The sequence below is a fragment of the Calonectris borealis genome, chromosome 5 (genome assembly GCF_964195595.1).
Source record: "Calonectris borealis chromosome 5, bCalBor7.hap1.2, whole genome shotgun sequence".
Classification (NCBI taxonomy): Eukaryota; Metazoa; Chordata; class Aves; order Procellariiformes; family Procellariidae; genus Calonectris; species Calonectris borealis.
In genome coordinates, this window is record NC_134316.1 from 41,970,761 (window position 1) to 41,993,868 (window position 23,108).

Consider the following 23,108-nt stretch of genomic DNA (forward strand, 5'->3'; position numbering starts at 1 on the left):
TTTTACTGATGTTATCTATGGCCTTACAAAGTAAGCGTTCTTCAGTTCTGCATGTAATACTAGTGGTAATTAGCTGCTGGCTCCTTTCACTAAATTCTGTCCTTGATATCAAAAAAGTAGGAAATAAAACTAAACAAAGATGCTCCCTATGCTGTAACGTTTCCTTTATAGAGCTGTCAGTTTGCCACCTCTAGTGAATGGCAGCAGAGCAACAGTATTTAAAAAATTGTAGTAAAATAGAAGACAGTTCATTACCCTTGGAACAGGCTGTCACAAAAGTGGGTTGCTCTCCAAATCCCAGAACTATCACCCGTTCAACCACACATGTAGTGTGGTATTGTCCACTTTCGTCCATGCAGCTGAAAAAAAAAAAATTTCATATACATTAGTTTCTGTCCATCAGTAGAATTTCAGCATCATACAGAGAAAGTACTACTTCTGTCTCGCCCTCGAAGTTCCCTCTACTCGTTTCCTTTCCTCTATTTACTTTTCTCCTGAAACAAGTAAAACTTTTTCCCACTATCAGCTGATTTATCACTGCATAGCAGATTTCACAAAGTTAGAAGAAAAAAGTTTGAGAAGATATTTTGTGGCAAAAAGCATGGCTTTGACAACCAGAAAAGTTCTGGATTTTTGCAAAATAGTAGTTAAAACTCCTAAGTATAAATGTAAAGCAAATTTTAACACTTTTCAAGTAAGATGTTTCAATCTGAGGCACAATTATGTTTCGTTTTGTAACTAATTTAATTTTTATTAAAAAGCTCTAAAAAAACTCAAATCAAAATGAAACTTTTCTTTCCAGAGTGAACAGAATGTTATATCATTCATCTCAAAATGAATTTTTTCCAATTTCTAGATTTGCTAGCAATTTAGCAACATTTTTCTTTTCCATCCTGAATTTTTAAGCTTTTCAGATTTCGTATCCCAGATAGAGATTTGAAGCATACTTTCAAGTACATTATCCAAGCTAGTCTACAGGTTTGCTCTGTGTTAAATTTTGTAGTTTTAGTACCACCTCCTGTAAAATCACCATTTATGTACTGCACAGCCCCATGGGCAACATACCTCAATAATAAAAGTGTCATAGTGACATATTTAGCATCTCTTTCCTTACAAGCAGCTATGGATATTTTTGGCCTTTAGGTTGTTTCACTCAGCCTTTGCTCCTCGTTCTTCCTTTAAAGTGCTTTTCTTGTATATTTTACCATGCTAATATATATGGTGCATTTGTTGATGACTTTTGAAGAATACATGCAATGGTGTCTGTTTGTGGTTTCCACATACATAGAATCATAGAATATCTCAAGTTGGAAGGGACTCATAAGGATCATTGAGTCCAACTCCCTGCTCCTTGCAGGACTACCTAAAACTACACCATGTGACTAAGTGCATTGTGCAGACACTCCTTGAACTCTGTCAGGCTTGGTGCCCTCACCACTTTCCTGGGGAGCCTGTTCCCGTGACCGACCACCCTCTCAGAGAAGAAGATCTTAGAAAAATACATCTTAGAAAATACAAACACTCTAGGTGTTGCCTATTTGCAAATCCCCCAGTTTATCTTCTTTTGTCTCTCAATAGGCTTTACTCTTGCTGATTACTTTCTTTGTATTTGTGTACGTCTGTAGAATCTGTAGATTTGCCTAGACTGAAACAATATGAGACAACTCAGTATTTCATGTGTTGCTGCCCTTAGACTTATGCAGAACATTGTTTACCTCCGCAGTTTTATGGCAGATTCTGTGTGCTCTGGGACTTCACTAAGCAATAGATGAGACTAATATTTCTACATTTGTAAGAAGGCCTCATGACACAATGACAGTGTGTTGGTGGTTTTTATCCATAATTGCTGTTACCTGGAAGAGAGAATGTTCTTTTGGAAAGTGAATTTCCGATACAGGAACTGCTTCTTGTGGAGATATTGAAATGAATGCCCATCATCTAGGTAGAGCTCACCTGTTGCACAGGCCTGTGAAACACACCAGATGGAGTACAAATTAACAGCAGCTTCTAGTGCTGGACAATGAAACTAAAAATGTCTCACTATATGGTATGCTTCATAGTGAAGGGTGTGTGTTTATTTTTCTTTAGCGACTTGTATCCCCGCAAGGCTCAGGGAGTCCAGCTCTGAGAGTGCTTGAAGGCTTGGACATCCTGGTTTTGTAAATTGATGTGGGTACCAGGCGTCACCTCATTTATTAAAAAATACACTTGTGGGAAGCTCGCTCTCTGTGTTCAAGAGGAAGTTTGTGGCCTGCTCATTCTCTGCTCCTTCCTCCAAGGGACTAGAGGAGGGCTGAGAAAGGTCAGAAAAATGTTCTGCCTCTGCTATACTCAGACAGTCTCACTTTGAGGGAACAGTGGGAGGGAGGTGGGAGCCCCCCCAAATAGGAGAAGTGGAGGAGAGCCATAGGGCATACAGATGCAGATACCATTGTGCTAATTGAATAGGTAGCAAGGACCTAAAAAGGTCAGACGGAGTAAAAGACAACTTTGTAAAGGGAACATCATCTCAGAGTACCTCTGTGTCCAGGGCCACGCGGAGTTCATAAGAAACATCTATCATCCATTCAGTGGATTTTCCAGCCGTGGTCTTCAGAGGTATCACAGTGCCCCCCCGCTGGAATACAGGAATCTGTGAAAAACAAAGCCAGGGTAGAAAGGTTCATATACTCTGATCATATAATTTTATCTTGGAACAGGGACAACTGAAGCTTGCTCTTACCAAAGCCCAGAAATTAACTTTTACCACAAGTACATAAAGAAAACTCTTCAACTAACAATGGGAATAGTCGTAATCTTCCTGTACGTATACAAGCAAAATATCTTTGCTTGGAGAAGTCACCCTTACATCATCTCACTTTTTTCTATGACCAGGATGCATTAGTGTTCCATCTAACAACAAAGGAGACGGGACTTTTCTTCTCTACAAAAGCTATTTTAGATTACATTCCTACAAGGAAATTGAAATTTCTGATCAATGGAAGTAGTATTTTAAAACAAAAACATACATTCTCCAGTGTTACTGGGATTTTCAGAGTGCCTGGATCTTCCATTCGTTTAAATTTTCTGAAATCATACCAAATCTAGGAAAAATGAAAAAAAAGAATGAGCATGACATACATGGCAAGATTTGTTCCCTTTGCAGATGCAGTTACTCTTCTGCTTAACCTTATTGTCACTATTCCTAACAACCTATTTGATGTGCAAGAAATAGCATTTCCTTTATAAATCAAATGACCTTCTGGATGGAAAAAATAACTTCTCATTCCTGAAGCACAAAAATAAGCTGATCTTTTCTACAGTTTGCATAACATCTTGTATGTCTTAAAGCATCTGGAAGTGCAAAACAATGAAATATCTTTTTTTTATCTAGAAATGCTGAGGTCCAGAATAAGCATGTTTATATTGAAGTGAAAATTAACGAAGTTGCTAATAACAGGTCACAAAAAAGAGCTACATCTGAAACTTCCTATGCACCACACCTGCCAGCAGTTTTAACTGCTATAAGTGTGCCAGGCAGTCAGTTCCCACAGAGATCTTGATAAAAATATTTTTCTTAACTTGTTTGGAGAGCCTTCTGTTTTTCTCCTTATATTGAGAAGAATTCTAAGTGTCCTCAGGTGCATTAGTGGAGTCACAAGGCTCTGCATGGTCTCACACACTCCCCTTTGCTGCTGTCTTTCCTCTCATTCCTCGCTAGAGTCTCAGGCTTTCACTTAGGAACTATTTTCCCCAAATTCCTTCCCTTCCTCCACCTCTCAGCTGCGGCAGCCCAACGCTCTGCGTAGGAGTGGATCACAGTGCCATCCTGTGGATGAATACTTCAGAGAGGAACTGATCTCTGAACATGTCAAAGTCTTTGCTAGACATGTCCCAGGCTACTAAGGCTTGTATTTCCTTGTTATAATTTTCCTTTCCCACAGCTTCCCTCGGATTTCCTTATGACCTTTTTTCAAAGATCCCTTTTCTTCCACATAAAAGAGAAGTTTAACCCACAGAGAAATATATGGAAAAGGGGAATTGACAATTTAGTGAAGCCATTTTTCGGTATTCCATGAGAAGAAGTAAGCCTTGAAGTGAGATTTAAATTATAGGAAACCTGAGATTTCTGCAGCAGCTCTTGGAAAAGCAATAAAGTGAATTTACTGTAAGCCAAGCATGCGAGGTATCAAGATGGAAGGAAGGTTCAGAGTGGCACAGAATGGCCACCCAGCACTTGGCACAGTGGCAGCGCTCAGCAGTTAGGAGATGGGCAGCTGGAAGGTTGCTGTATAAAATACTTCTTTGGACTGAACAGCCGAGCAGCTTCATATTCATCCTCACCTCCTCTGACCCTGGAAGCAGAACACTCACTGCCTTGGTCTCTTGTTCCGTGACTGGATGCACCAACAAAGCATTTCCTGGAGAAAAACATAAACATGGCTGTGGTCCTCAAAGTTGCTTTTCATCGGAGCAGCATCTGTGTGCTCTGGGCTTGTCAGCCTCCCGTAGCCATTTTAGGGGCTTGTTTGGGCACGCCATGCGCTTGGGTTCACTTTCTACTGGAAAAAAAAGGCAATTATAGGGAGCTGATGGCTGCTTGGGTCTTGGTCTGTTATGGCATTGGGATGCAGCTGGGCTGCACTGCATACCCACCAGTTTGGAGGCACTCCTGGGTCCCTCATAATCTAAGAGCCTGTTTGCTCTTCAGTTGAACAAAAAACTCGTGCTTTTCTAACTAAAAGAGTGGAAGACAGGAATGTCCTTGAAAAAAAATCTGCTTAAGCTTATTGCACTGCAGATGGTTCCTCTTTACTCCTAAAAAAAAATACATTAATGTCCATAGACTGTACAGTTTGATAAACTTCTTCCCTCCTTGCCCACTGGTGATGCAAGCTGAACTCCCAGAGTCCTCTGAAATGCTCTGCTTCACCACACTTAGCTTTGCCGCTGTGTCCTGCCTACCTTGGTCAGATTTCTGCATGAGAAGTGAATGTCCCTTCATTTGAAAGCCATTAGTAGGCACTCTTGAGCCCAGAGGTGACAAAAAAATAACGAAATGCAACATTCTGCTCCCGTTCTCTCTTTCTGTATAGGCTGAATGTGCTTTACACAAACACACACATCTCTTAAGCTTAATTTCTGAGAAAACTGACTTTAGCAGCTAGCCATATTGGAGTGAAAACCAATCAGCTTTGGATGGTACTCGTTTGCTACTGTCATTTCTAAAGCAGATTGTGGTCTTAGCTGCTACAGTGAACTTCCATGTTTCAGGTCAAAACAGACCGTGTTTTTTCAAAGCAACTAGTGAGATTAAACTCAGTTTTTGCATCTCATATGACCCCTATTTTCAAAGTGCTGTTAACGCCGGGTCCCTTAAAGAGGTCTCAAGTTCCTTATTCAGTTACAATATAATTTTTAAAAGTCTTGGGCAGAGTTTTCATGTTTTCTTTCTGTCATGCGACACTCTATCATCTCAAAAATATTTAACTCAAATTCTAGAGAATGAGAAAACACCTGCTTACCCAGCATGTACTCATTTTCCACACCAAAAGTTTCTGTTTTCCCTGGAAACTCTATCCAGAGAGGCCTGTAGAAAGAAAGATAGTGGGATCCAGTTAGCTTCTCCTCTCCCACCAGCCTGTTCAAGGCCTTCTGGCATTTTCAGGCTCCATTTTCTCCCTCTCTTTACAAGGTACAGCTATCAAGAACTGAAGGGCAAAGTCCTCTTCTGTATCTTAAAGTACCCCTTTTGAGTCACTGATGAGAGTTCCCAGCACAACATGGGTTAAGACACTCCAATATACCTACGGCTTGGCCTCCTGCCGCCTCACTTTCTTCCCTCCTGCCTTCTTCCTTACACACTTGCACTACATATACCTTACTTCTAGCAAAGGAGAGATGGATGAGCCTTTCTGTCACAGTCTACCAGCAATGCTGACGCCTGATGAGCTAGTCCCTGCAGCACAGTCCTTCCTCTTCTCAGCAGCCCACTACTGCTTTTATAGCATGTCTCCTCCTGGTCACGACTGAAAAACCTGCACCAGAAGTTCATTTTCAGTCTTTCTCAAAAAAGGGTAGTACAATAACCATCTGGTTACAGAACAGGAGATGTATATTTAAAGTTTCAGAGATTATGACAATAATAGCTCATTCAGAGACAGGTCCTTACACAAAAAGCCTGGTTCACCTGCTCACTTATAGGCATCCACTTGCTCACTGCAGCCCTGCTGTTCATGTGCTTGCTAATGAGACACATTTTCCACTCTGCTTGTCTCAGTGAGAAAAATAGCATGCTTCCTCTCTAATTCCATACCTACTGCAGCAAGTTTAACATAATCAAAGTTTTATTTAATATTGTGGGCAGTGCACACGTCAACATAAGCTTCATTTCAAGAAAGACAGAAACCCACTGACTATGTCAGTGCATACAACAGGGGCATCTATGCCTATACATGTGCAAGCAGATGCTCACGCTATGTCTGTAATGCAAATCATCTTCAAAATTCAAACCACTCAACCCTTTTCAAAAAGACCTTTATGTTTTTAAAACTTAGGAGATGTATTGTATTTGCATAACAATAAGTAAAGGCAAATGGGGTGCAAAAGGACAGTTCTAGGGCAACTTCAAAGATACAGCAATACTAGGGAGATTAATGACATTCATCCCTTGCTGAAAGAATTGTTGCATTCAGTTCCACTGAGACACCTTCTTAGAGGTCAGAGAGCAGCAGAACAAAAGTTTATTTTCTAATTTCATTTCTGTTCTAGATTATTAGATTCTCTACTAAAAGAAAAATTATAAGAAATACTGCAGAGATAAATGATCAAATTATCAACATGAAATAAGCTTTTGCAACAGTAACAATTCAGCAGTAACAAATATTTTCATGAGGGGCAAAATGGCCTTTACGTTTTCAGGTTAGCAAGTTCAGAGTCCATTAAGCACTGTTTTAAGTGTGGGCTGGAATACTGCGTAATGTTCTTCATCATGAGGAGAAGTTTGGAGTCCACAGTACTTTAAAAACATGTTTAAAGACTGTGCAGTGTTTATTGAATTAGTGTGTTCCAGGTGTCATTTGGAAAAAAAACCAAAACATGCAATTTTCCTCTGAGAACCGTACCAATGCTTGCAGAATGCATGAAAACAGAATTTAGTAATTTTTGTGTGTTTTTTCTTTTTAATATTTAAATAAGTAATCACAAAAGTAAGAGATAGTAATTTAACTTCCCCCCTCCAAGTAACTTCCTGAAGATAATCACTAAACCTCCTGACTTACGCTCTTACCTCATAACCGGTTCAGCCGCTGTGTGTGCCCGATAGAACAGTGTGTATAAGTATGGCAGGAGGACGTAGCGCTCTCTAATGGCTTCCCTGATGATCTGGGTGTTCTTCTCCCCAAAGAGCCACGGTTCTCGCCGTTTGCTCTCCATGTTAGAATGACCTCTGAAGAAGGGCTGGTAGGCTCCAGCCTGATACCAGCGAACAAGTAATTCTGGTTCTGGATCTCCAATAAACCCTCCCACATCAGCTAGATATTGCGCAGACAAATAAAAATACACATTTTTGGAAATTATTCTGAAAAATGTGAAGTTCTCCTCTAACAAACATTCCAAGTGTATAAATCCATGCATTTCACAGTGTGCTTGCAGTTCGGCTGTTGGGCAGCTGCTTGTCCAAATAAGAGTGGAAAACTTGTGTAACAAGTTATCCTTTAATAAAAATCTCAAGAGACCTTTTGGAGGCTGAGTGCCTTCCCCAGTGACAGAGGACTGTCACAGTGATGCTACGGAACACCACCTGAGGATCGCTGCTCCAGATGGAACGCAAACACTGCATAGGAGTTAGTGGAGAAATGATGGTGAGAGCCAGGTTATTGGCTTCTGAAACCAGACTAATCTGTGAAACTGCCTGGAAATGCACTGGACTGTTGAGCTTTCCACCATCTGTGTCGAAGTCTATCTTGGGATACAAGCTTGGTGGCACCAGTGATTTATGCATAGTGAGCAACCTCAGCTAAACACCTTACCTCCACAGAATGAAATCCCTGCCAAGCTGATGGTGAGAAGCATTGGAATGGATATTTTCAAGTAACCCCACTCCGCTGTGTTGTCTCCAGTCCACACTGCCCCTGGAAATACCCAGTTTCAGCATTACACAGAAAAGTTGGGCGTATGCTTCAGCTTATGCTTGCAGTTAAGGAAAGAAGACAAGAATGGTCATGAACTACTGGTGAACTGCTGTTCATTGCAACTTTTTTTTCTTTATACACGCACGCTCCTGAAATATGCAATAAAAGCAGGTAGTGGTTTGTCACAGGACACAGGTTGTTATTCTGCCTTTAACTTGTACACACTCTGCCAGCCTCTCCTGATTTGTTAATCACTTGCACTCTTATGAGCTCACCATGTCAGTATTTCTAAGATAGCTTCTATCCTCTCTGGACTTAACTACTACACACCAGACTTAATAGAACAAAGCAGCATGGAAGGCATCCAGCTAGGCCTTACTTACCATACTTCTGTGATCCAGCGAAGAAAGATCGTGTGAGGACAAATGGTCTCTCTTTTCCTGAAGAACGTCTGATGAGTCCTTCTGCAGTTGCCATTTGCTGAAAATCATTAATATAAAAGTCAGGAAGACAAACTCTATAATTAGGATATTTGCTACACTGCCTTTTTAGCCCTTCCAAGGCAGGAAAATTAAGAAATCTGTGCCCACAAATAATACCTATTATTAAAGCAACACTTTCAAAAATTATTAATATCGTGTAGTCACAGCCAATGTCATTTGCATTGTTATGGTAGAGAGGCATGGGTGTTGTCACATTTTTTTGTGATCAATCACAGAGTTTATTTCAAATATAGCAATATCCAGCACAGCAGAGTTTCAGTCCTTGACGGAGGTTACAGAATACCTAAATTGTGTAAATTACCACATTAGACATACTCCATGAGAATAACTGCTGGTTTGTGTCTCCAGATACTCTACCTGGTAGAATCCGTAAAGGTTGTGTACTTCCCGATGCTCCCAGTTGTTGTAATGCACAGCATCCTTCTGCATTGTTAGTTCTGCCCCTTTGAAGACGGAAGGCTCATTCATGTCATTCCATACAAAGAGGATATTAGTGGATTCCTGTGACACAGGGTTGCAATTAGGACATAACAGAGCCATTGCTGTGACTTAGCGTGTTTATCTCTAGTGGGTGTCAGACCAGGCTGGGGTATGAGTAGAAACAGCAGCAGCAAAGCAAGACATGGTAATTATACTCCTGTGGTCACTTGAAAGCTGCCAGTCATTGATCTCATCTCTCTTGGTGGCCCTTCTGGTCAGGTGGCAGCCTACAAGCCCACTTGATTTTTGCAATTCTTACAAAACTCAGGTACCCATAGTACCTGCTATTCCTGCCTTCTGGTGAGGGAAAAGAGGCAGGGAAAAGAGAATTATTAAATAGCCATGAGGAAAAATTCAGAGAAAGTCAGAAGAGAAAAACTGGAGAGGAAAAGCAGCATGGGAACTGTCTGCTACGCACGTCTGCTAGGGGAGTGGTTTCAAGAACCTTACTGCAAAGCAGAACTTCGGGGGCGGGGGCGGGGAACTGGAGGTCCCGCAGTGCTCACCCAGACACTTTCAGCACGAGGTAGGAGTGCTGGAAGGAAGGTCAGGGTGAAGTGACCATGAGCTATGAGAGAGCACTCCCACATCTCTCCTTGTGTGCTATCATGGTAGGAAAAGCTGGAATTGCAGCAGTTGTGTTAGATTATGGGTTGCTAAAATGCCTGCAGTTTGTCCATCCTACTGCTGCAACTAAGTGAGCAGGTTCACTGGTGGCATATGGATTCCAACTTTCTTACTGTAGACAAGTCCATGGAGAAAACTCTTCTGTGGTATTTCAGCTTATCAAGATATTTCCCTCTACATTATGATAATACAGCTACAAAAGCCACCAACTTGCTTAGCCAGTAGTTTATCTTCTCTCTTTTCCCCCATTTTCAGGCTTTCTGGGATACGTAGATCAAAGCAAATAAATACACACCTTGTATGTTTTGAAGGCAAATTGATCTGCATACCATTTTCGCACTTCAGGATTGGTGAAATCCAGGTAACAAGAGGAACCTGTTGGGTTGGGAGATCCCAATTATTTACCTTATTTTAAGAGCATGCATGCATTGTCTTTGCACCTAAATACAGCAGCCTAAAGCTAGGATGCCTTCCACAATGGGCAGCAATAATGTGGTCACTATTGTTTCTGAGACAAAAGCGCAAGAGCAAATTCCAGGTTGACTTGGAACTCAGTACACCCCTTGCCGTGTTCTGCAGACCAACACACGTAGATTCTGGAGGTCTGAAGCTCAGCACCATTTAAGGAATGACTGCTAGCAGTTTGAAATATGTTCAGATGTGAACAGGAAGCCAGGGAGAGACAGCATCCCTGGTATTTTGAGCTCAAACAGGAAAGCGTAACTGAGAAGCTGAATAACTACATCCTGCCATGCTACTAGAAGTTGTAATACGTGCTTGATTTTTCCTATATTCTTTCCTTCGCCAGGATTGTGGGCTTTCTGTCTGCAAAGAAGGGGGACAACCTCCTTTGCCTCCCCACAATGAGATCTCCTCATGAAAAAAACACGTCAAATCACTGTATTATGATTGAATCAAAGTCTTCAGTATCAAGGTTCACTTAATTTCATCCAGCCTACATAAGCTCACTGCAACAGACCAGACTGCGTTTCTGTTACCCAAGACAAGTGGGGAAGAGGGATGGCTGTTCTGATCAACAAATCCAACTTTTTTAGCTCTAGGCACTGGGACTATCTGCAGAGCCAACAGACATAACAGAGGAAGTTGCACAGCTGAGGCAATTAGAACATGACTGTACCAAAGAAACCACAAAGTATTTGAAAGTATGAATATTTACAAAAAACGCAAGGAATGTCAGAATTTAATTCCACTCCCATAGGTCCCAATTAAACTATTCTGCAAAATTTTTAAAGTAAACAGCTTGAAATGTAGAGACAGAGTGTTTTTTTACCTGGCCAACATATGCCCTCAAAATCTTGCCCATTTCTGTCTTTCACAAAATATCCCTTGTCTTTTGCCTGTGAATACAGGGTATACGTGGGATCAACCTTAATGTGGGGATCCACAATGATGACAAGCTGCCAGGATAAGAAAATAAAATGCATCATTAGCATCAACTGTACTGAATAAAACAGTAAGAGTTCACTTTTGATAAAAGGCAGATAATGATTTCATTTCAGGTAAAGAAGGTAGCTGTGTCGCTAATTTTAGAAAGCAGTTACCAGTTCCTGTATATACTGTGCTAGACTTATGTATAATAGCAGAATTTACAAGAGGGGCACGAATTCATGCTTGCCCCTCTGAAATAAGGGCCAAAAATCATTGTTTCAGATAAAAGCAAGTACCCCAACCCCTAAAAACACTGTTTAATTCACTGCTGTATTCTGTGAATGGGAAAGTATCTGACTTCCATTTTCATGTCCCTAACATGAAAATCATTAAAATCATTTGCCTTAAGACATTTAAATATATGTTAGTTTGTATAGCATACAACAGCAACAGAAGTTTCCAATTTGTTTAAACATCCACATATTGTATTTTGCAATTACGTTCTGCTGCCATTAACTGCCTTGCTGTAAAGCTGAGAAAGAACTATAGCTCCAACTAAGAGATTATAAAACTTGAATGCTATTTCAACAGTCCCCTGTTCATTGACTTTTGGCAAAGATCAAGCATTAAGCAATTCTACAACTTTTAGATATTAACTGTGTACATTTTAATACCTCTATAATTCCCAGGAAAATATTTTAGCTGTAAAAGCAGAAATAAAGACTAACTAAGCTAACAGACTGCACATCATACCAGGACTTCACCACAAGGAAAAAACATCTAGTTTATGGTAATAATCGTATCAACATAAAGGACAAATCTCAGTTAGTATAAGCAGAAAATAAAAAAGTATTATCAATACAAAGAAAAGTTGAAGCGAGGATAGCAACTACCAATGGTGAAAGCTCATGTTAAGTAGAAAAAGTTTCTATTGTGCCCATCGGGGACTGCACTGGGCTGCTTCTGTAAGATGGAGCTTCATATGGGTCAAACTTAGCCTGATGGTCAGGGTACAGAACAAACTATGAAATAATAAAACAAGGAACTGAATTAAACAAGATAGCTGGTGCGCTGGAAGCATCACCAGACTGCAACAGAGTCTAATTTACTCTGTTGTAGTTAAACTGTTTCCAGTATCTGAAGCACCTTGGTTAAAGCTAGATTGGGTAGCTTCACTCTACAAAGACATATTTTCTTTCTTCCTGCTATGTTATTTACCTTGCGCTTTTTCTTCCTGAGATGTTCTTGCATCTTTCTGGGGTTCTGGAATTTCTTTTTGTCCCAAGTAAAATACCTCTTGCCATCTGTGTGCTCTATGTCCAGCCATATCACATCATAAGGAATGTCGTGTTCATCAAAGCCAGCATCTACTGTCTTGACATCTTGCTCATCCTCGTAATTCCAGCGGCACTGATGGTAGCCCAGAGAAAAAAGGGGGGGCAGGGCTTGAGTGCCTAGGAGGAGTATGTGAATGAAGATAACACTGTTAATGCCACTCAGGATTTTATCTAGAGACTCTAGAAAAGTTAACATGATTAATATGTATCTGTCTGGAGCTAGGGAATGCTGGCCGAAGTTGAGTCTAGAGCATGTTCTTCATACCAAAGTGACTGAATTCTTGAAATAACAAACATTACAACGGGCTCAACAGCCAGAAAAAGCAGAGGGCTATAACGATAATATAAGAGTGAGGAGAAATTTGCTGTTCCATGATGCTGAAGTGTTATTCCAGTAACCAACATAAATTTATTCTTTAATTTTTTCTAATGTAAAAATATTCTAGATTAGCTTAACTGTCATTAACGCAAACAAACAAACAGATTTTAATCAGTAGAATGCAATTCCTGTGACTGCTTGAACCTCAGTAGTATAAACAGGCCCACAGGTGCTGCAGTACAAGGAGAACCATGGAATTGCAATTGTTAGGAATTTTTAAAATTAGAAAATATGTATGTATATATGCATATGGCAAAAGGGAGCTGGGAAACTTTTCTGAAGTGCGCACTTCTGCTTGGCGAGATCCCCTTGCGATGTGGCTACTTTCCTATTACTGTTCAGCTGAGCCACATTCTCTCCATAACATCTGTGCAGCAATCACTGCTAACACACTAAAGAACTACCAAGGATGTTCCTGTGCTTTTAATTCTCTGTAGTACATAAAGAATTTTGCTTTCATAAAATGTTAGTCCTCTTGCCTCCGTGTTTTTCATCTCTTCCTGAGCCTCTTGCTTCTTTTCTTTCCCATATCTGCATGCCATCTCTGCTCCCTTCCCTAACTGGACAGTTACCTATCTTCTTTCTCTACTCTCCAGGATACATTACTCCACAACTTCAGTCTTTTCTCTTTACAAAGCAGCCTGTCTTGATGGTGACTGGCACTGCTAGCCCCCCGTGTCTCCCCTCTTCATCTAAGGGAGCAGTTTCAGACAGCAGTAACTATGCTGGCTTCTCAGTTAGGGCCAAGTTTGACCAGCTGCAGATGCTAGGGAAAACAAGGATGGAGGCCTGTCTTCACAAAGCACCAGCCTTTGCTCTACAAACTGCAGTTGGGAACAACTGGCCTCCTGCACACAATGGGCTAGGTAAATATTAACCCACTCTTGGGTACAGCATGTTCCTCAGAGAATCTCCCAGGTGAATGTGCCATACTGACTCCAATTATGTGAGTTAGTACCTGTCAGTTGTGCAAACTGCTTGAAGGTATCAAATGCCGTGGGTCCCATCAGCAGGAAAACATCAATGATCCCGCTTTCTGACATCCAGCGCACATCAGTTAGAGGCACTGCTCTCTGCTTAGCCGTCTCTGCAGCAGATCTGGATGGCATGTGCTTTGAAGGAAACCAAGGTGGGACTGAGTATCTCTCTCTATCGAACTTTTGTTCAATGAAGGAGCAAAGATGGAAAACCACAAAACTCACTAACACATACCTGGCAGCTATTAGGAATACATGCTAAACGTTTCTGATATATCCTTCACAAATCCTTTACCTTGCATACTGCTTATACAAAATACAGAGTAATAGTTAATAAGGAAAAATGGGTAATGAAGGGCAAAGTAATTAAAGCTTTTCTGTAATTAAAGACTATGCATTTTCTGCAGGATCTGTGAGTAATATCTATAACTATACCACGACTAATAAAGAAAATTAATAATTTTAACTATGCAATGAAGTGCTGGAATAAAGGAAGATTTTTTTTTTCACTGTTTCCATTTTGACAGAATTCATATGTTTGTGTTTCAGGAATTGAGTGAGTTCATCTCCTGAACATTTTATGTTTCTTGAAGGTCAATTACATTCCACAGAAGAATGAGTCTGCTAAGCAGAAATGTGTGGCAACTCCAAGAATTTAAAAACTCAGAAAAATTCCTCAAATCCAAGAGATTGTCAAGATTTTTATCTACCCTTTTTTCTGCCTGCTACATCCACCTATGTAGATTTTTTCTGCTCCAACATTACATATTTGCTCTTTGCCTTCTCCTGTAGACCTGTTAAGATACAAGTTCTATAACTTGACTCTTGAAAGCAGTCTCCTTGTTCTTTTCAGTGGTTTAATATAACAAATTTAAGCAGTAGGGAGGACAGGAGGAAGAGACTGACGATTCTTCATTAGGGACCAAAAGATAAATCTCCAATAATGTTATCAGGTTCCTGTTGGCCCTGCCCTGGAGTGTTTTCTTTCATTATTAAATTCTGAGGAAAGTGAGCAACTCACCTCAGCTACGGCCTTTGAACTAATATCCACCAGCGTTTCTGAAGAGTTCAGCCAGAAGATCCCTGAAGTTCTGTTGGGCTTGTGGGCTAAGAGAAGGGGCACTGAACCATAAATGCCTATTTTGTCATGTATCTTGTGGCCGAAGATATCCAAATTATAAAGCCGGTAGGCATCACCATCACTAGGACAAACAAACAGATGTGTTTGTTACATGTAACAAACAATTTTAGCTCTATTGCCATCCCACTAAACTCAGTGAACACTCATTGAATGCTCTGTATTATGGACTTTTGTTTAGCATCCAGAGCTGAAGTGTGGACAGCCTAGATTACTGCTTCTTTGCTTTGGTCCTAGTTATCTGAATCAAACCACATTCTTGCTGCCAGTGAGACTATTGCTCATTTGCTCTAAGTCCTAAAATATGAATTATGAACTCTCCCATCCTCCCATGGAGTTGCTCTTTTAAGAGTTCTGCTTAAACGTGAGCAATCCTGCAATTCTGAAAAAAACTGCATGGAAAATTGAGAGAGAACAGAAGGGGTCATTCATGAAATTGCAGAGTGGAAAGGGAAAGCAGAACAACTTACTCCACATGGACAGGGGCTATCATTCAGCTTGCTGTATCACTAAACTAAAATATACATATATAATATACATATCTCAAACTGTTGTCTGCATTAAATTATTAAGACAATGTTATAGCTCTCCTCTACAAAAACGATACTGCTTTCACTAGCAATCTGCCACCTTTACCTGGTGTTTTTTAGCAGAAGTGCTTCTGTGTGTTGTGGTATTCCATAAACATGGTCAAATCCATGTAAAGAGAAGTCCATGCCTACAGAACTAGGACCTGTGGGAATAACATTAAAAGAGAAGACCACAGAGTTCCATTCTCAGGCTTAGCTGAAAGCAACAGAGCAGAGCAACCTAACTGAAAAAAAAAATCTTAAAAAGCAGGTTTTAATAATTAGCTCTTTCACACATGCTTACAACTTCACTTTCATTATTACTTATGTACTATAGAGGTAGTGTTTTAAACAGATTTTATTGTATTTATTCTGATTTTGAGCTGCTTAAGATAAAATGAATCACTTCAACAGAAAAAAAATACATGTAATAGTGGGTCACTTGTTTATTCTGTGGTGAAACTGCTTAAAATTATCTCCTGTTTCTATCCCAGTACCTACAAGCCAAGCTTTGCAGCACAGTGGTACAGCAGAGTGGACTTTAGAGTCAGAGTTGCCTGTTTTCTACTGCTCTTCTCTTCAGCCTCAGCCAGGGGAGTAGCATGCACAAGAGCCTCTGCCAGTGATATCATCTTGTCACATTGCTGAATCCAGAGCAACTTTTGGCAGGTGACCAGAGATCCTGTAGACTGACAAGCAGTGGCTTCAGGATCAGAACCTGACCGTATGGACTTTACTCCTCCAACACAGAGAAACAGAAAAAAACATGATGCTGGCCTAATATATCAGATACAGCATGAACAACAAGGGCAATAGCTTCCTGCCCCTCTGTGTCTTGACTGTGAACCGAAGAAGCCGCTGTCACCAAAAGGAAGCTCTTTCAGATTTCCCTCTCCCTACTGCAGCTGTTGAGTACTGCTGGTTGCTCTAAGTGTGCGTGATAGTGGTAACGAACAAAGCTAACCAACTCAATTAATGCAGAATACAACTGGACAGACAGCAGATGGTCATAAATTTTGGTAATTAATAATTTAAATTGTATTTAAGCTACTGACCTACAGGTTTCTATAACCTTCTTCTTATCCCTTAGGGCTGGCTCAGTATTTCCTTTTGTGGTCGCCCACTTAAAAAGAGTTTTTCTGTGACAATTATTAATGCTTAGATATCATGATTTCTGATACGTCATGAGAGTAAACTACGAGTGAAATCAATGTTATGTGCTGATACTAAAAGAGAAAAAAAAAGACAATAAAAAGGAAATAATGCATTATATACCAGTCAGCCAACGCAGACAGGATTATGCTGTGTCAGAAATGGTACACAGTGAGCTGACGAAATGGGTCGCATTTAATGTGTTCCCTCCTGAACAGAAATCTATTAATATTTCCAGTACTTTTGTCAAATTTGTTACCCATCACCACTATCTGATAGGCAAGTTAAAAGAATGAGCGAGCGAGACACTGATAAACATTAAACAGCTAAACAGAAAGCAGACAGAAATATGAATGAACACAGGTATATACAAAACAGTAAAGCTGTTTTCAGAACTATACTGAGACTTACCATGAGCTTTGATGTCTAAGAAGTTGCCAAATTTCTCTTGCCAGAGACCTAGATCCTCTTGTTTCTCCTGCATAAACAGAAATAGCTAAGCCTAGTAAATGCAACTGCTCATTCAATGTATTTCTAAGAAAAATATGTTTATTCATATTAAATTTGAACATTGTTAACTGTTTTTTTGTCAAATATGGTTAGTATAAATAAATCCAAACCACAATTCAGATCCTGCTGCAGGAATTTACACTGAAGAACTGACATGCTCGTGGAGCACACATGTACTCTGCTATAGCATAAAAGTAATACCTGAGGTCTTGGGTAGAATCATAGAATGATACAATAGCCCAGGTTGAAAAGGGCCTCAAAAGACCATCTGGTCCAACTTTTCGTGGGAAAGGGAGTCTAGATGAGATTATCTGGCACCCTGTCCAATTGCATCTTGAAAACCTCCAGTGATGGGGACTCTACCACATCCCTGGGGAGGTTGTTCCAGTGAATGATTGTTCTCACTGTAAAAAAATGTCTGTCTTCTGGATGTTGAACATGATTATGAAATGCAAAGATTGCATGGATGGAACCAAACAAGAAAACCTATATAAAGAGAAACCAACCCACTCCCCTAAACACTAAGGGTCAGACAACAAAAAAACTGTCCAGACTTTCCCGAGTGCTGTGTGTATAACTCATACTTTTAACCTCCTTCAAACTTTGAGCCTTGTGCCTTGCCATTCATTGTCCTAGAATTTCTACTTTTTGCAGCGTCTTTCCTGGTTTTCTTTTCTACCTTCATCCCAGAATAAGTGGATGTGGCCTCTTGCAGTTGTGTGACTCCCCCAAAGCAAGCACGTTCCTGGCAGCACCCGGAGTTCAGACACAAGTATGCTGAAGGCAGCCTATCTCCTGCCATTTATAACAGGACGGTGGAGTAAGCAGCCATCTGCTCTACAGGAGGCTAAAATTATATCACGGACATAACTCAACCTCCTGAGAAAACTGGTATGCGCCTTTATGCACTGCTAGGATCTGGTCTTTTTTCAGAGTGAATCTTACTTCTGTATTAGGCATGAATGTGTGTGGAGGCATATTTTTTGACTGTTATAAAACAGGTCTCATTCTCTTGAAATGCTCTTTGCAATGAACAGGGCATTTGAAAACGACCAAATACCACCACAAAACTCCCTTTTACACATCTACTCCAAATCAAATGAGAGAACAAAAAAGAAAGAAATTCTAAGTAAGGCGGCCATGGAAAAAACATTTTTGAGGCAGATCTACCTGACTGATGCCTTCTACAGCCCTGGTAAAACACATAAACCTTTATTCAGCTATGAATTTGCAAAATATCTCAATATGAAATACCAGGTCCTTTTTGAATTTCACTGGAAAGTGGTTAGACTGTGTTTGTAAACATAGTACCAGATGAAATCATGAACATGTGATTCTAATTAATCAATTCTCTTTTCTACAAAATATTCACGCTGGAATTGGAGTAAGCATGGGTTACCTTAGAGGAATCACTTGCTGCCTCCCCCTTGTTTTCTGCTGTAGGTTTTCTAGTGAAAACAAATACATAGAAATAATCAGTTTATTGTTAACGTAAGGAAGGATTTCAAACAGAAAATTCATATGGCATTATTCATTGCCTTATACATTACATAAGAGTTGTGGTGCTTGACTATTCTGAAAATTGATGTCATAATTGAGAGCTCTAACCGGCAAATAATTTTATTATTCAATGTCTTAAAATAACCTTCACTCCATATTTGAGTTAGATTGACTCCTTGGCCTTTCACATTTATTTCTATCATCTGTGTCAGTGTTTTACCTGCTCAGAAGACCCTCACTTCTTTGTTATTCTCTGTTAAGGGTTCTCTCTCTTAATTACAATTTTTGAAATAATGCTCTCGAGGAGACACACTTGCTATGCTCTTTTCCTAGTCATGATATGTCCTGCACTGTGGTTTCTCACCCTTTCATCACTTTGCAGTGGGATTGACCTGTAAAATCTTGCAGCTATATGGTACATTGTAAGCTGAACAAAACTTACCTCAGGAGCTTATACGGTGAATAAAACTTACCTAAAGAGTAAGTTTAGTCATAAAAGGAGATGAAACTAATAACCTCATCCTACTACCATCACTCATTCCCAAGAAAGACAAGGGGTACCAGGATACTTTAGTGTTTTACAGAATTGGCCATTAAATGAGGTTAGCATTTTGCACATGGCTGCTGCAAGGGATTAAAACAGACTGCAGTTAATTGATCTAGAATTTCTTTGTTAAAACTTCATCATTGTACTTACTGCTGTGAAGTAAAGGGGAAGACAGATTTCAATGCCTAACAGCTTCTATCACAGAAATTGCAGTTCCATAGAATTGTTGATCTTCAGCTACAGCACAATCAGTACATACTACAACGTGATAGACAGATACTGACCTAGCACTGGGAGGTGATTGTAGGTGCTCAAAATATAACAACCCATTGGAATTCATGCTCAGAACAGTCTCACCCTTGGACTGTAGCTCAATCTGGAAGGGGTTTGCTGTGACTTGAAGTTTGTAGTTCTCATTAACACTTGACAGCACCAAAATACCTGCCTCCTTCTGAGATATAGAGAGTCTGGCAAATGAAAAGCAACAACAGCTTTACATCAATCAGCAGCACGTGAAATCCACTGTAACTAAATAACGATTTGAAACAAAAGATGGGCTGAGAATATCTGCATATATTATAAAAACCTCAAGGCTAATGTTGAGGCAAAGAACTCCAGAAATACATGCTATGTTCAGAGTTCACTGCACAGTGCAATAGGTGGTTACAGAACTGCCATGAAAACTACCCAGAGTTTGCATTCTTTTCACATTAGCAGGTAATGCCTTAGGTAAAAATGATGCATCATAACAAGTAGGCTATTTTCTGATCGGGTCAAAGGGCCTCAAGTTTCTTATGTATATGACAAAACTTTCTCCTATGTATTTAACATGAATTTTTGAAAGTAAATTAACCACATGCATTTTTGTTTTCTCTTCCTTTGTATTGTAGAGAGACAACTGTAGTGTAGTGCAAATGAGGGAGAAGGGGAAACACTCTTGCAAATGAAGCTGTATAAGTTACTAAGGTGCTAAATCATCTTCCCATCACTTACCTCTGGGTGGTAGGTTCCTTTATAAGAACATCAGGAACTTTGTACCTTGCTCTGACAGGAGCTGCCTCATCAATTTTAAGCCTGAAAATATTGCCTTCTATTTCACAAATTTCTACTTGTAGCAGAACCTGGGAGCAAACAAACAGATAAACTGATAACAAATACCAACATACTTTTCAACTCAACATCACTAAACACTTACTGTCTGGAAAAAAACATGCCTGCTTTCTGACTTAATGTTCTTTAGCATTGCTGAGCAACAATCACCATCCATCTGAATTTACACCAGCTAACTCTACTTCTCCCCTTTGAAGAAGCAACTCTTTTTAAGTGGACTCTTTATCTTCAAGTCTCTCATGTCTAGCATTTTGCAGCTCTCCCCACAAGCAGCACGGAAAACAGGGGTAGTATACATGAATCTTGAAGTTTGGACAATTTCACCACCGTGCTGTCAATGTAAGAGTGGGATACTACTGAGATGTGGGCTTTTTGCAAGAACGTCAGTGCTCCATGTTCACTGGTATTCACAGTGGTGCTGACACTGATGAACTGTGTCAGAAAGAGACCTAAAGAAATGCCCTACCCACTGTAACTTGCTATTTTACAGTTCAGGGAACTGGGAAGTCACTCTGTTCTAGCTCATACAAAATGACTCATTTTTCTTCCGTGGAGAACCCCTACACCACAAGTCAGATTTTTTTCTGTTTTTTCCTTTCTTAATCTCTCCTCCTGTGAGACACAAAACTGGCTGAAGAATTTTGGCCTGATATCTTTTCCCTCTACCTGGAAACCAATCAGCCCTGCTCTCTTCAAAGGCATGAAAGAATGAAAGAGCCATAAGACCAGAGGGAGAGTAGGCAAGAGAGAAGATTCCTTTGGAGTTCCAGATCCTGATTCCTAGGAAATATTTTACACTATGCCATCTTTGTATAAACCTCTGAATAGTCTAGGAAGCCACGGAGCCTTCGCTCTTTCATCTATCTTAAAATCTAGACAAAAATTGGGCTCTTTTTTCTGTGCTGACTGCAAAGAAGGTCAGTACTAACAAGAGAGGCAGAAAATACATTTATGCAGAGTATCTACATAGAGTGATGCTTAGAACATGAAAGAGAGCTGTAGTTCCAAACTCCCATAATCTGAGGACTGGCTAGGTTGTCTATTCCCTGAGTGAATGTGCTAGCTGCTACGCTGTTAAATTAGAGAAATAGAAGACACCCCTCTTCCTGGCTGTCTTCTTAAATGCGAAGGCGGCTTCTTTTTCCCAAAAAACTGCCTTTGAGCAAACACAGGAATACAAAGGTATGGTTAGCAGGTGCTGGAACATGGGTCTTCTTATTCCATTACAGAAAAAGAATTTATTATTTTGGAATAGTGGAGAAATCTCTGAATCGAAAACATTTTTTTCAGCTAAAAAGAGTTCTATTCAGATTTTTCATAAAGTTGTTAAAGATTTTTTTAAGTTCCTTAAAATATCTGTTCTCCTTGCACAGTCTCAAGTTGTCAAATAAATACTGAACTGGTAGGGACATCTTTAGGCTGATACTTTGCATCATATCTTAAATATCTACCACTGAAGAATCTCAAACCATGCAAATATTATCAGGCTTGTTGATAATATTCACTGCTCTTACGCTAGGTGGGGTCTTACCTTGTTCTCCTCATGAATAATTTGGAATTTGACATTCTCATCACTTAACGTGACTGAATCCAACAATGCTCGATACAAGGATTTTCCAGGATGTAGGAGTTTCTGACGCCTGTCAAGACAGAAAATTATTTTTGGTCTCCTTAATTGTTGTGGCTTATATTACACAGAGGGACATAATATTGTTAAAAATGTTTACTTAATAATTTTGTCTTGAATTTTTTCAAATACAATTATTATCAGCGCTTCAAGTCAAGGAGAAAAAGAAGGAATATAGTTCTGAGCACACATACATGTTTATGAATGAGTTGTTAGAGGGGTTTGGTCACCCATAGGTTGACCCATAGGGTTAACAATAATAGTCTTAATTCAAGTGTCCAACTAAATTCTCAGTTGTCCAGTTACATTCTTCTTCTTTCCAAGACCCCAGAAATTTCAGATGAATAATCTGTTTTTGATTTTCTGTCATATACCCCTGCTTGGTCTGCAACTCCCCCGCTGAACACCTTCTACGTTCTGTGGTGATGAAGCAGTATAAGTTTGTAATTTCTAACCTCCTGAATATGCACTGAGGAAATTGTTTTTCAGCAAGCCTGCTGACTATAGATTTTTGACTACGGCTTTTGGCCCTGATGATGTTTTTAGGACAGAGACCCTAATATAAAGGCTCTTTCAACTGTTTGTAGAATGCTCCTTGCTGAGCCCATGTTTTATGAACTATTTGAAGAAAAGTGTCTTGGAGGCTACCTTAAAGGGAAGCTTCTTCATTAGTAAACTAACTTTGTTTCCTTGCAAACAGATGTTGCACAAACGTGAGCAATCAGATAAAGGATTTCTTTTAAAAGCACAGCAAAGACAGGATCTGATGCTTGCCAATGTGTGGCAACCTCCTGCTGAGAAATTAGATGTGTTAAGTTAAAATGCCTACAGGAAAGAAAGGGCTGGTGTGAAAAGAGGAAGGAGTCCTGCTGCCACTGGCAAAATGTTATTTGGGGTTTTCTGAACATAATTTCCTGCAGAACAGAAATGAATATTTGAAACTGTAACCCCGTACGTCAGTGGCTAATTGGTATAACACTGGGCAATCATTCCTTTCAGCCAGGCACCACTGGATAGAAGACAGTGGAGGATGGGAGGGAAAAAAGCTGGAGGAGAGGTATCTCAGTTAGAAATGGGATGAGAAGGATCACTCAGCTTAAGATCAGCTTTAAGAGACTAATAAGCTAGAATTTAGATTTGATGCTGAATTCT

General features: G+C 39.9%; 1 protein-coding gene across 8 annotated transcripts in view; it reads right to left on the bottom strand.

Moving 5' to 3' along the window:
* GANC (glucosidase alpha, neutral C) overlaps positions 1-23,108 on the bottom strand; it is a 28,664-nt gene that overhangs the window by 3,615 nt on the left and 1,941 nt on the right. For 2 of the 8 annotated variants that reach the window (XM_075152063.1, XM_075152062.1), the window contains exons 3-23: positions 21,861-21,969; positions 20,213-20,340; positions 19,504-19,686; positions 18,572-18,620; positions 17,074-17,140; positions 15,578-15,674; positions 14,825-15,005; positions 13,785-13,938; positions 12,329-12,564; positions 11,013-11,139; positions 10,017-10,096; positions 8,972-9,115; positions 8,495-8,591; positions 8,010-8,111; positions 7,268-7,511; positions 5,505-5,569; positions 4,324-4,400; positions 3,009-3,083; positions 2,519-2,632; positions 1,854-1,966; positions 256-359 (exon numbers count right to left, since the gene is read on the bottom strand). In XM_075152063.1, the coding sequence (XP_075008164.1) occupies positions 256-359; positions 1,854-1,966; positions 2,519-2,632; positions 3,009-3,083; positions 4,324-4,400; positions 5,505-5,569; positions 7,268-7,511; positions 8,010-8,111; positions 8,495-8,591; positions 8,972-9,115; positions 10,017-10,096; positions 11,013-11,139; positions 12,329-12,564; positions 13,785-13,938; positions 14,825-15,005; positions 15,578-15,674; positions 17,074-17,140; positions 18,572-18,620; positions 19,504-19,686; positions 20,213-20,340; positions 21,861-21,969 (2,546 nt within the window). Of the gene's footprint in view, positions 1-255; positions 360-1,853; positions 1,967-2,518; positions 2,633-3,008; positions 3,084-4,323; positions 4,401-5,500; positions 6,018-7,267; positions 7,512-8,009; positions 8,170-8,494; positions 8,592-8,971; positions 9,116-10,016; positions 10,097-11,012; positions 11,140-12,328; positions 12,565-13,784; positions 13,939-14,824; positions 15,006-15,577; positions 15,675-17,073; positions 17,141-18,571; positions 18,621-19,503; positions 19,687-20,212; positions 20,341-21,860; positions 21,970-23,108 lie in introns of those variants that run through there. The other 6 variants (XR_012673936.1, XR_012673935.1, XM_075152065.1 and 3 more) reach the window with 5 other exon arrangements.